This window comes from Phascolarctos cinereus, unplaced genomic scaffold (assembly GCF_003287225.1).
Source record: "Phascolarctos cinereus isolate Bilbo 61053 unplaced genomic scaffold, phaCin_HiC Scaffold_2;HRSCAF=192, whole genome shotgun sequence".
Classification (NCBI taxonomy): Eukaryota; Metazoa; Chordata; class Mammalia; order Diprotodontia; family Phascolarctidae; genus Phascolarctos; species Phascolarctos cinereus.
This window is the reverse complement of record NW_027555625.1, coordinates 358055940-358069197: the sequence shown is the minus strand read 5'-3', so window position 1 is coordinate 358069197 and position 13258 is coordinate 358055940. Positions and strand designations below refer to the sequence as shown.

Here is a 13258-nt window from a genome sequence, read left to right as displayed (position 1 = left end):
ACAAAAAAAAAAAAACAGTTATTTAAAATATTAGGAATAACATTACTTTCCTTCATGTTCGAAAGGCCAAAAATGGAAGCACTAAGATTAGAAAGTGTCTGAAATATAAAGTTGAAGAATGGTTATATTTAATCATTTTAAGCAATGCAGTTCACAAAATCTGAGGAATCAAAGTTGGAAGGGATCTGAAAGGTCATCTAATCATCCAGCCTCCAACTTAAGGAGGGAATATTTGCTACAACATCCCCAGTCACTGATTATCAAGCTTCTGCTTGAATACTCCTAAGCAAGGCAATCCCTTCCATTTACTTGAGTTGAACCAAGGTCTACTCCCATGAAACTTATATTTATTTGTAATTCTGTTCTCTGAAGCTAAAGAAAGTAAACTTAAGCCTTCTTCCATGCGATTTTTCCTTCAGATATTTTAAGACAAATGTCATTACTGCCTCACACCCTTACACGCGCGCACATGCACACACACCACGCACGTGCACGCGCGCGTGCATACACACACACACACACACACACACACACACACACACACTTACTCTTCTTTTCTAGGCTAAAAGTCCTCAAGTCCTTCAGCTATACTTTATCTAATGTTTTCCTCACCTTGTTCATGAGCTCTAGCTTCTTGATACCCTTCTTGTTAAATTATAACAAAAACTGAACACCACGCTGTCAATTCCATCTGACCAGCTTGTGGCTTGTAGAGCTCTAGCTGCCCCTCACAGCTTTGTGTCATACGTTTTTGATCAATATGCATGTCATGCACATGTTCATCCGAGTCACAGATAAAAATGTTGAACAAGACTATGTCTTATTTATCTCTGTATTTTCCCTAATGCCTGTCACAGCCCCTTAAATATATATATTCTTAGCTTGGGCATGGGTTGGCTATATTGAGTTGAAGTTGACAGATTCAAGGACCCTAAAGACTTTTAGCTCTGCATGTTAATATCAGTCAACCTGAAAGAATTTATATAAATTTATAAAATTTATATAAAAGCTATGTCTTACCAAAACTTTCCATTTCACTTTTGTGTATGGGCAACAGATGTCCACACTTAGAAACAGGTTTGAATTTTTATTCTTTTCAACTTTTATTGAATTTACTGAATCCTAGTAAATGTTATATTTAAATTCAACCAGGTGTTTTGTGGTCATTGTTATTTTTTAATTGATTTATAGTAATAGGGAAGTTTGGAAGATGGGAGAGTTTTGGGGAAAAGATAATTTGCTCTGTTTTGGGAATGTTGCATTTTCGATCCCTCTTGGAGCTCAGCAGAGAGATTCAAGTTGCACAGACCCATCCAGGGTCATCCACACCCATAGGAGCCAATGGGGTCACCAGGCCATATGGTGTCAGGGGCACAAGACAAGGCCCAAGACAGGTCTTCAAGGGGAAAGTGTAAAACATTAAACATTGGTTTATGTACAGATCCAGGCCTGCTTCTCTGAATCATGACGTATGGTAGAGCAGCAGGTAGAAAACAGAATTTGAAAGGGCTTGAAGAACCTACTCCTTAGCACCTGTCACATTGCTTCCTGATAACTTTCAAAAGTTAGCATCTGTTTTTCCTAATCCAAACTTGGAACATTAGGTACACGTAACTTATTGCAGGAAGTTAATTCAGATTTAATTTGTTTACTTTGGCTTCTTAGGAGATGATATTTGTTAGGAATATTATAGAAAAATACTTCAGTCTCCATGAAAGCCTCACTTCACTGCCTCATTGTTGAACAAAGGTGACCTTGAGTTCTTGGAGCCTTGTCCAGCAGAGTGGAAAGTTGGACAGGTCCTAACAAGTTAGAAAGGCTTTGAGTATGGGCTCAGTGATGTCTGTTGTCTGAGAAACAGTATAATTAAACTCAGGCTCATTACCAGGTTGGGCACTTCAGTGGTGAATTTTTTTGGCTACAACAACTCATGGACATTATTAAGACATGGAAGGCTTTCAGTCTGCATTGAGTCCTTTGTGTCTGAAGGACCCACACTGATGAAACTTGGGCTTGAATCACTGAAGTATTATAGATAAGCCTAACCAGAGACATACTAGATTGATGACTTTGGTAGTAGGTGGTAACATTCATCAAACAGTTGGGATGAAGGATTTTCAAGCAAAAATTAAATTTTGGTGTTTGTCAGCCGCTTAGTTATTAGTTTTGGTTTGGTTATCCCAGTAGACAATTCAATTTAAAAAAATATTAAGTACCTATTGTATACTAAGAGCCACGTGATGAAATAATACAAATGCTTATCCTCAAGGAGTTTACAGATTTGTGAAGGGATAAGATACACTCAAGAATACCTGTATTACAAGTTAGGGAATGATTAAATGCATAGGAATTCAGTGAGAGATGGAATCACATCTGACTGAGAGAAGTAGGGTTCATTCTGGGAGGTAGCACATGAGCCGGACTTTGAAGGGAAGAGGAAAACTATCAACAAGCAGAGCTATAGAGATGAGTGAGGATGCATTACACAAAGGCATAGGCAAGAGAAGAAAAGGTGAAATTGTTAACTTTGGCTGGAGGATCAAGTACAGGGGAGTAATTTCAAGTAAGGGTAGAAAAGGAGGTTGGAGCCAGATTGCAGAAGGCCTTGAATCCCAGGATAAAGCCTGGTGTTTGTCACTACCTATTGACTAGAGTAAAACGGTATTCCTCATTTTGCCTTGTATATTGTGTGAACGTGTATATGAGATTCATTTCAGGTTTCTCAAAATCAGCAAATAGTATGTAATATAACTAGAAGCATCAGCATAATATCCTTCTATTACGCAAGGAGAAAATGAATTACAGGGCTCCATGGTTGGCCTAAGATCTCCCCCACCAGTGGGTAGAAGACCCTAGGACTAGACCCTGCGGACTCCTTTGTCTGGTACTTATCCCTAGAACATGTTATAGCCTCTCCTATTTATTGTTTTGTTTTGGTTTTGGTTTTTTTTAACATTTTGGGGATCTGTTTAAGGAATCAGGTGAAATGCATGCAAAAGCTTTTCAAATAAAATGAACTCTTAATTGTCTTCATTCCAGATTGCTAATACTGACTCCTTTTCATGTTTTACAGTGACTTTTTTTTTCACCTGGAATTAGTAAATAACCACAGAGGAGAAGAAAGGAGGAGGGAGGCATGTATTACCACTATGAGGAGTTGGGGTTTTTTGGTTTGTTTTTTTTTTAATCAGCATTCCAGAATTTCCCCTTGCCCTTCTCACAGTTGCCGATATGACAGTACACATTCAGCTGTTCTTGTTGGCATTTCTCTTTGGTCACTGTCTAGTTTCGGTTTTAGTTTGGTTTAATTTTTTTCCATCCTTTAGTCTGGAAGATCGCTGGCTATTTTTCCCTGACCATTTTACCCCTGTTATACAGATAACAACTTGAATTTAATCTTCATGTTGTTGTTCATAAATACATTTTTCTACTAATGCTTTAAAATGAAAGCACAATTTCAGTTTTGTCAGGGTAATACTGAAATGTTAGGTTTCAGGAGACAAAACCCCAATCATTTTCTCTCCATCCAAAACAGTTATGATTACAGTAACCTAGAGAAATGGAACATTATAAAATTAGTTTTGTACTTATCGCCAATACTAGATTGTGAGCTCCTTAAGGACAGGGGTGGCATTTAAATCCTCATGGTGGTAATAAATGTCTCCTTCCCTCTTTCTTCTCCCCTGTGGTTACTTACTAATTCCAGGTTTTAAAAAAAAATCATTGTAAAACATGAAAGGAGTCAGTACAGCAGTCTGGAATATTTTATTTCATTTTTATTTCTCCACAGGGACTTGTATTCTCCATAAACATTTGTTGAATGAATAATGCTGGGAAATATTAGGAACAGCTACTTTGAAGTATATATGTACAGTTTGGGCTTCTGGTGGGTTCCTCATTTGGAAACAACTTTCTAAATAATAAAAGTTAGAAAATAATAGCAGAAAGTAATGTAAGTGATATTGTCATCGAAGAGTGAAATATTAACGTATCTTTTCTCTCTTAACGTATTTAGCTGGCATACTGTGTAGTTCAATTTTTAGAAAAGGACAGCACACTTACTGAACCAGTAAGTATATTATTTTATTTTGGCCAGATTTGTAATTGTACTGTGAAAAATATATATATTTTGCTAAATGTAAACATAATACTGTGTGGTTTTGTTAACAAAATGTAGAAGTATGATCGATCATATGAGATAAATAAGCTTTATCCATTCATTTATTTCTGTCTAGGCTATAAAATTAAGCCAGTTATGGATCCAACCGTAGGTTATATAGGTTTTAAAAGACAAGTCATTGACTAAGATAATTTGTTCTGTAGCAATAAGACTTGTTATGATAAAAGCTATTTTCTCCTGTCTTAAATCTTACCTAGTCCTTTTCTTCTTTTGAGCTCAAAGTATTTTAACATATGCCTTCATTAAAACATATACATTTTAATTCCACTGTTAAGCGCTTTGATGTTTTGCTTTACTTACTACATATGCAACTCACCAGTTAGAGTAAATATAGCACAAAAATTAAGTGTCTGAAATCCTTGTTGTAACCAAATAGACTTTTAGTCCAGGAGGCACTTAACCTTTTTTGTGTGTCCTGGACCTCTTTGGCAATTTGGTGAAGTCTGCATGCCAGTTTTTAGAATAATATACAGCGTTTTTTTAAAATTCATAATTAAAGGTTCAGTGAGATGTAATTTTTTTCCCTTCCAAGTTAACAATCTCCTACCCCCTGAAATGTGTCTGCACACCTGGGAAGTAAGGGAAGTAAGAGTCCTTCTTCAGTCAGTTTTGTGATCACTGTTTTGTAGTCACAACTGTTAGCAGTTGTTAGTTGGATTGCTGCTTTCTTGTACTTTGTCATTTTAATTTCAGGTTATGATTTTAAATTTAGGAGTTGTATGTTTAGATGACAGTGGAAAAGGTGTGATTTTTTTAAAAAACATAGTTGGCAAAATAAAATAAATAGGATTGATATTTTCTTTCCTAATAGCTGTACTGCTTCTCTGCTTACTGCCAATTTTAATGTAGGAGAAAATGTCAAAAATCCATGACACTTAGGTATTTGTTAGGTCTACTAAGGGGAGTTCAAACACTGACCTCCCCTCGGGTAACTTGATTTACATCCTGTGCCACCCATCACACTTCTCTTTTTCATGCGTAAGTCTATTCCCCTCAAATTTCTCACATATAAGAGAAACTCTTGGTCATCATCCATTAGATGTCAACAAGCAATAACAGAAAATTCTGCAGAGGTGATGTGCTCAGAAACCAGGTGAAGGAGAGCACTGTCGGACTTAATCCCCGCTTCCAGCCATCTTAAGGAGTGACATTTACTCTGCATTCTCCACCATAGGATTCCCAGGAACTATCTACCATATTTGTGTCTGAGACTTTGGAAGCCCCAAAGGAATTGTACCAAATCTTATCAGCCTTCAATATCAAGCACAGTGGAGGTACTGAATGCCATGTAGAGGAGACTTTATTTTTATCCTCCTTAACTAAACTGAAGACTTGTTTTGATGGTGGAAATGCAGCCGCATAATTGATATGGAAGCACTTTTTAAAGCATTTTTTTTACATGTGGCATGACCTGACTCCTATATTTGTAAGGTATTCTCCAGATCAAAGAATCAAAAGAAATTTTATTGTCATATTCTTTTTCTGTCCCAGTAATTAAATGAAAACTATGAACATTGAAGATAGTTCTGTTAGTTGTCGAGGCTGACTGACATGTACTGGTCTTATCCCCCAAAAGGACATTGGAAGGTTTTTTTAATTTGCTGTTAATGTTGTTGTTATTGAGAGACAGCATGGTGTAATGGATGAGTTAGTCTAGTCCGACTTCTCACACATTCTGGCCATGTGACCCTGGGGGAGCTAGTCACTTACCTCTCAGTGCCCCATGCAGCACAGAAGCTGCCAGTCTGCATGGGGGAAGGACATTCCTCCCCACCAGCTCTCTTCACAAATGGAATCATAGGTCTGATCCAAAACTGTTTTTGTCATAAAGCCAAAACAAAAACTACATTTGTTTAATATAGTCAATTAACTTATTACCATTTAAATATCATTTCCATTGAAGGTAGTCATGAAATTATGTCCTGAAATATAGTAGGACCCAAAGCATTGTGGTAAATGCAAAAGAAATACCATAAAGTCACAGAGGAAAAAAAAATCTAGATCTACCTCAAACTCTCTTCTTGAAACTATTAGAATTGTGGTCGCCTAGGAAAAGTACAACAGATTCTGTTTTTCTAATCTTACTGGTGTGTCTGGAAAGCCGTACTATATTATATGCATTCTATACTTTGAGGTATTTGAAATAGCCAAAGGATCTTTAGCTTCTTTTGAAATTGCTTGTTTTAGTGATAATAATACTAAAATATAACCATTTCTGTTACTTAGGCATTCTGTTAAATAAGCATTGACAAAAGTACAATAAATTATATTTACTGGTTATTGGTATATAATAAATATAGTTTAATATAATAATACATATTTTAATAAATATATGTAAAGTTATTCTTAACTGGTAAGTTATATTGAGATAGTTATTCTCTAAAGTGAAATGTTTATCATTACCACTGCTGCTTCCTTTTTTTAATGTTCAGTTTAAAAGATTGAGATTTTAAAACATCTGCCATCTAGCATTACTCAATCTGTTATGAAATGTCTATGAAGCCTTAAAAGATTTCTGAACCCACATACAAAATTTTCTTCTTAGAAAAGGCAACACTTTTAAGTATTTAACCTCTCTTAAAATAGGTCCTACAAAAGTGAGATATGCAGTTCTCACCCATTTGTCTTTGAGTAAACTTGGCCAACATACAAGTCTTGAACCAAGTCCCAAAGTAAAAAAAATATCCTCTCCCCATCTCACTACAATGCCAAGTCAAGGGGGAAATTCCAAAGCCAGAGGAACCGCAAGATTCAAAACCCCCTGACCTCAGTCGTCTGAAATTCAGGTCTCAGGACCATTGGTAATCTCGTCCAAGCTTGGCAGTCAAAGGGTTCATAGTAAGAGGTTATCTCCAAGGAAATGAGCTTAGGAATCTGGTCCTTATAGAAAAGTTCAATTTCTTGAATTGCACTCAAAAGTAAATAGCCATTGTTGATCAGGATTAGCATTCCCTGAGCAATTCGCTTTCTTCAACAACAACAAAAAATACTGTTGCATTCTGAACTCACAGAAATAGCTGAGTGTTGCCTAATGCAGGAGTCTGAGTTGTCCAGGCTCGACTCCTTCAAATCAATCCTATAATGGCTCTATAAGCTATAATCAGAAGATAGGGGCTTTGTAAGAGAGTTAATGTCAGAGCCAGTTTTTCTTTCATGGCTCACAGACTGGGTTTGGGTTTTTGGGGGTTTTTTTCTGTTTCAAATAGTAGAATTCCTTTATACAGGTGAACAAGGAAGAGTAGTAGATGTGTAAGGTGATTTTTAGGTAGAGAGCGTGACCTCACAGAATGGTACCTAAGACCTGAGTTTGATTGTTGACTTCCAGCACACGCTAGTGTTGTGTGTACCTTATCACAGCACTTAACTCTAAGCCTCCATTTCCTTATGTAGAATGGAGATGATGATACTTATCAAACATAAAGAACTGTGGAAACTTGAGTTTGTTATGTTATTATCATTGTTATCTGAGTTCTTTCCAAATTGTAAATTTGAGGTGGGAAGTAGGGAGACATCTTATATTGGCTTATGTGAATACCTTCTTTGAAAGAAAATTCTGTTATAAATATCCAAAATTTCACAACTGGGATTACCTGTGAACAAGTAGTTGCTTTGTATAAGAAAAGTTCTTGAAGGTACAGAAATTTTTCAAAACCAAGTCCAGACACTCATTATTCTGAATAATGGAATAGATATTTGGGAATGATAGAAAGGACACAAAGGACGTGCCTTCGTGTATCTCTAAAAATTCTGTACCTGGTCCAATCCACAAATAAACCAGTGTATTACATCAGCCATATTAATCTATTTTTAGTTGCCCTAGTTCCCTTTATTCTTTATTGCTCCTGTGACCACTCATTTTATTTCCTTTTCAAAATTTATTCAAGAAACCAATCTTAATACAATTTAACTAGAAAGGGTTGGTTACATAAACTTAAAACCTGGATTTAGATCAGATGTAAAGTGACATTCCTCAATTTTAAGAGACTAGATGCTATTATTACATTTTATCATCCCTCTTCCTACAAGTAAACAAACCCTTTGTCTCAATTTGTTTGTACAAACCAAGGATGTGTATGATGAATTAATAAGACCATGTAGCTCAAGAGTTGAAGGACCTAATGTGATTTTTCTTTTCCTAGGTGGTGATGGCACTTCTCAAATACTGGCCAAAGACTCACAGCCCAAAAGAAGTCATGTTCTTAAATGAATTAGAGGAGATTCTAGATGTTATTGAACCATCTGAATTTGTAAAGGTCATGGAACCTCTTTTCAGACAACTAGCCAAATGTGTTTCCAGCCCACATTTCCAGGTGTGTATTGTTTAGAAAAATAGAATAAATAATTACCTTTATAAGATTGTGGTTTGTTTTTTTAATTTTGAAAGCTGTACCTTTTTAAGTGGTACACCAAATTTTGCTGCAGTGCCAAAGTTGTTCAGTGTAAAATACAAGTTAACAAATATTGATATTGTTTCTGATTGGTCATGCTATAAAACATTAACATCCTTTGTGTCACCATTTCAGACTCATTGTCCCTTATTTTTTATTAAAGTAGACGTAATAGAATATTGCTAGCTTCTAAAACTCTAAAACCAGTGCAGTTGTCATCTTTATGTAAAGCTCAACTTGCAAAGCACATAGCACAATATTTTAAACCAAGTGGTGGTAATGGATTGGCTCTGTTCTCTAAAATACACTTCTCTTTTCCAGTGAGACTTCTCACATCGTCCCTTCCCTCTCTAACATCTTCAGTCTCTTCATTTCTACAGGTTCCTTCTCTTCTGCTTTTATTTATTTATTTGTTTGTTTGTTTATTGTGAGGCAGTTGGGGTTAAGTGACTTGCCCAGAGTCACAGAGCTAGTGAGTGTTACATGTCTGAGGCCAGATTTGAACTCAGGTCCTCCTGACTGCAGGGCCGGTGCTCTAGCTACCCCCCTCTTTCTGCTTTTAGACATACCCAGGTTTTTCTGTCCTCTAAAACAGTTTCCTATTGACCTTGCCTCCATTCCCAATTCTTCCATTCCATTCCTTTCCTTTCGTTACCATATTCCTATAACATGTGGTTTATTTCTGTGCCTTTATGTTTATGTCTTCACCATCCCTACTTTGACCCCTACCATTCCACTGAAAATTTTCTCAAAGATGGGTAACAATGAAAGAGTGAGATGCAGCAGGAAAGAGACCCAGGTGTGGGTTCAAGAGACCTGCATTCAATCTCTACCTCCTGTTTACTACCGTAGCAAGTCACTAAATCTCTCTAAGGATCAATTTCCAAGTATGTAAGATGAGAGAATTCTAATAGATATTTCCAAGGCCTATTCTAGGTGGGAAAGGGCCAGGTTGTGATGGGCTTTAAATGCAAAACAAAGGACTTTATATTTGATCTTGGAGATAATGGGGAGCTGCGAGAGTTTGAGGAAAGGGAGTGACATGGAGAGACCTGAACCTTTGGCACCTGACCAGAAAGTGGGTTAGAGATGTAAGGCAGGGATACGAGTTAGGGCACTATTGTAGTGTTCCCAGAGAGTGGTGATGGAGTCTTCAGCTAGGCACTGTGAGTGAAGAGGAGATATACATGAGTTAGAAATCATAGGATTTGACAATAGATTAACTGTATGGGGTAAAGAGTGAGAAGTTGAGGATAACTTAAGAAAGGGATCCCTGCAGACTTAGAAGAACACAAAATAACATCATCTATATTACATTGTATTTATATTTATTACATTTTAATCTGGTTCAGGTTGCACTCATCATGGGGGTAGGGGGAAGGACAACAAGTTCGACACCTCTAAGAGTAATGTCCAAAAGGTGAGGGTAGCCAGGTGACACAGTGGTTAGAGCACTTGCCCTGGAGTCAGGAGGACCTGAGTTCAACAGTAACTGCCCTAAGAAGAGTACAAAGAAAAAGCTATGTAAGTTCCATGGAAGGAGAGCTCAGTTTCTGCTGGGGTTATCAGAGAATGTTTTATAGAAGAGATAGCATTTGAGCTGGTCCTGTGTAAGTTGGTCTTCCAACAGGTAGAGATAGAGAAGTTGTGTGGGGAGGGAGAAATACAAAGGTGCATAGCAGACACCAAGGCTGGAACATGCAGATTGTGTTTAAGGAGTAGTAAGTAGTCTAGTTTGGCTGGAGTCTGTGACGTATGTGTAGTAGATAAATAAAGAAGATTGGACCAAATTGTGGACGTCTTTAAATACCAGGCTAAGGAATTTGGATATTATTCAATGAACCAGTGGGGAGCTGTTAAAGGTTTTTAAGTAGGGAAGAGAAACTACCAAAATGGTGTTGTGTGATGATTGATCTGGCATTGGTTTATCAGATGGATTTGGGTGACTAAGAAGGGAGACTCTTGGATGTGGAAACCAGTTATGGTGAAAGATGATAGAAACCTAAAATGGGCTGGTCACGGGCATGTTGATGCAAAGGAAAGTATACTTCATTTGGGAGTCAGATGACCTAGATTTAAATCCTAGCCTGGTTACTTTTACTACCTTTATGACCTTGGGAGAGTCACTTAACTTCTCTGAGTCTCATTTTTCAAAGCTGTAAAATAAAGTTGACTAAATAGCTTTTGAGGTCTTTTCCAGATCTAAGTCTGTAATATTATAATAATGATACTATGTAAAATGGATTGTAGATTAAGAATAGTCACTGTGTCGTACCTAGTCTTGTCCATGACCTCCAGAATTCCTCCAACAAGTCTGCACAAATTTTATAGGTCTTCCTCTTGGCTTTTTAACATGATAGATGTGATATCTGATAAAACACTTGAGCTGTCCATCTTTTGTCTTTCAGTATAACCACATGACCAACCAATCTCATTTTCTGATCATACATGTCCTGGGTGATATATTTTATGCCTTTTTTTGTGTATATAAGTTACCATTGGTAATATGCTGCCATGGCATTATAGTCTTTTCCATTGTCCTTTGGTTCAAGCACAGTTTTGTTTCTTCATGGTTTGTGATATTCCATTATTCATAGTCTTATAGCATCACTTATAGATTGTTATGTGAAAAGTGGTTTTTGATTGAAGGAGTGGCTTGGAATTATCAAAAGCACTATGTAATTTTCAAAATGGTCCATCCGTAGTATCTGTCTAAGATGAATGTACAAATAGATAAAATGGTCTGTCCATCCACCTGCAAATCCTAGTCTGAAAAATAGCCATTCCTTATCTATTTGGTTTTTCTTGTGTGAATTGATTGGTCGAGCTCTTTAGTGACCCTAAATCTATAGAATCAATCCCTGAATACTTTCAAAATTCTGTCACCTTGAGGATGGATTTCTGCTAATGTGTACTTGACGTGGACCAGCTGTTCTTCCTGTGTTATTCTTCAGTACCATTTCTACTTCCTTATTTAGCCCATCGCAGGCTGAGTAAAATCCAGACATGGTGGTTCCACTTTCAAAATGCTGACAGATCTGTACCATTTTCTTCATTATTGTCCAACTAGTTTCATCATGAGGGCAAGGACCCTTTCACTTTTATCTTCATATTCGCCAGCATCTGTCACAATATCTTATACATAGTAGCTGCTTAATAATAATTGGTTACTAAATTGTTTAATTTCTCTGATAAGGTTTGTTCTTTCTGATCTGGGAGGTTGAGCGTCACTAAACTTAATGTAACCTACTTGCCTGACAAATTACCTTGTTTTAGACAAAGCGTGAAGCATTTTGTTTCAGTGTATATCAGCATTTCTAGCCATGTTATTTTTTCAGTATACTTTATAGCCTGACCTAGTTGTAAAATTTTAATGAAAAGTGCTTGATAAAGCTTGGTAAAGAATTTGCTTATATATCAGACGTTGGTGATCTTTTCTGAAGTAAGTTAGTTCACTTACTTTAGTAATGTGTATAGAATTCACTCTTATTGGAGACCATTCCATATAGAATCATAGAATTTTAGAGCTAAAAGAGATTTAGAAGCCATTTAATCCAACTCTCTTATTTTAAAGATAAGAAAGCTTGAGCCCAGAAACATGTGATAACTTAACCAGCTAAATTCTGGTACAGTAAGCAACAGGGCCAGGCCTAAGGCCAAAGTTTCTTAACTTCTTAGGCAACATTCTTTCTCTTTTACTATTTCTACTTAATTTTCCCATTTAAGAAAATAAAATAGTTTTTAAGCCAGCTGGCATGAGCATAGAACAAGAGAATACCATTGTCTAGAAGTTTTATTCACAAAATCTCTATTTAGACATACCATAGGACATTAAAGTAATATGAAAATCTAGTCATTAAAAACATTTTTTCTTAAAAGTTTGAGCCTCAACTTCAGGTACAAAATTAGCTAATATAATAAATTCAAAAACAAGCAGATTGGCACGTAAATTCCACATTGTGCCTTAAGTCTTTGTGTGTCATCCTTTTGAATAGGATGTAAGCATATGACAGGAAGCAGAGGAGAAGAGAAGCCACAGAAGAGACTAAAGCAAGATTCCAGGTGCAGTATGGTTAGAACACATACCAGAGTATTTACCAAATGTGTGATTTGAAAATAGTTATGGTATGAGACCAGTATTTAAAATATATATTCAAAAATTGGATTTACAGGGTTTGGGGTTTAGGGGGTTTTTTGGTTTTGTTTTTGGTTATCAAAAAATTCACTGTAGTTTAAACTTTAATAAGAATCTGTGGTCTCATCTGTGTAAGTATTTCTTCTGCCCATACAGATTATGTGCATATATTTTCATCCTTTCAAGCTCTTGTCCAGAACAGCAACAGTCATCCATGGCACTAAGGATCATCTTGATTTCTTGGCAGTTTATAGATAGATACCTGTGGAGTCACCAGGGTGTCCTTCGGTGATCTATCCTTTGCTCTTTACTTAGATCATCTCCCTTTTTTGGTCATACATCTCCCTAATGATAGCCTTTATGGTACTTGAAAAGTATAATTCTTCAGTGATATTGAATTGCAGCCTATTCATACCTGTCATTTGCCTCTCCATTGCGTTTTGTGTAACCTGCAACTTTTAATTCTTTAGACACTGATATTCTACTAGTCATATCTATCCAGGATCACCAGACAATAGTATTAAAAAGATAAGACTGTTTCAAGGAAATTCTTAG

The 13258-nt window shown here is 36.5% G+C and overlaps 1 protein-coding gene across 9 annotated transcripts in view; it reads left to right on the top strand.

Annotated features, from left to right (window-relative positions):
• Positions 1-13258, top strand: part of PPP2R5C (protein phosphatase 2 regulatory subunit B'gamma) — a 195969-nt gene that overhangs the window by 158489 nt on the left and 24222 nt on the right. For all 9 annotated transcript variants that reach the window (XM_020971139.2, XM_020971142.2, XM_078150411.1 and 6 more), the window contains 2 exons: positions 4016-4069; positions 8320-8490. In XM_020971139.2, coding sequence (XP_020826798.1) covers positions 4016-4069; positions 8320-8490 — 225 coding nt within the window. The remainder of the gene's footprint in view (positions 1-4015; positions 4070-8319; positions 8491-13258) is intronic.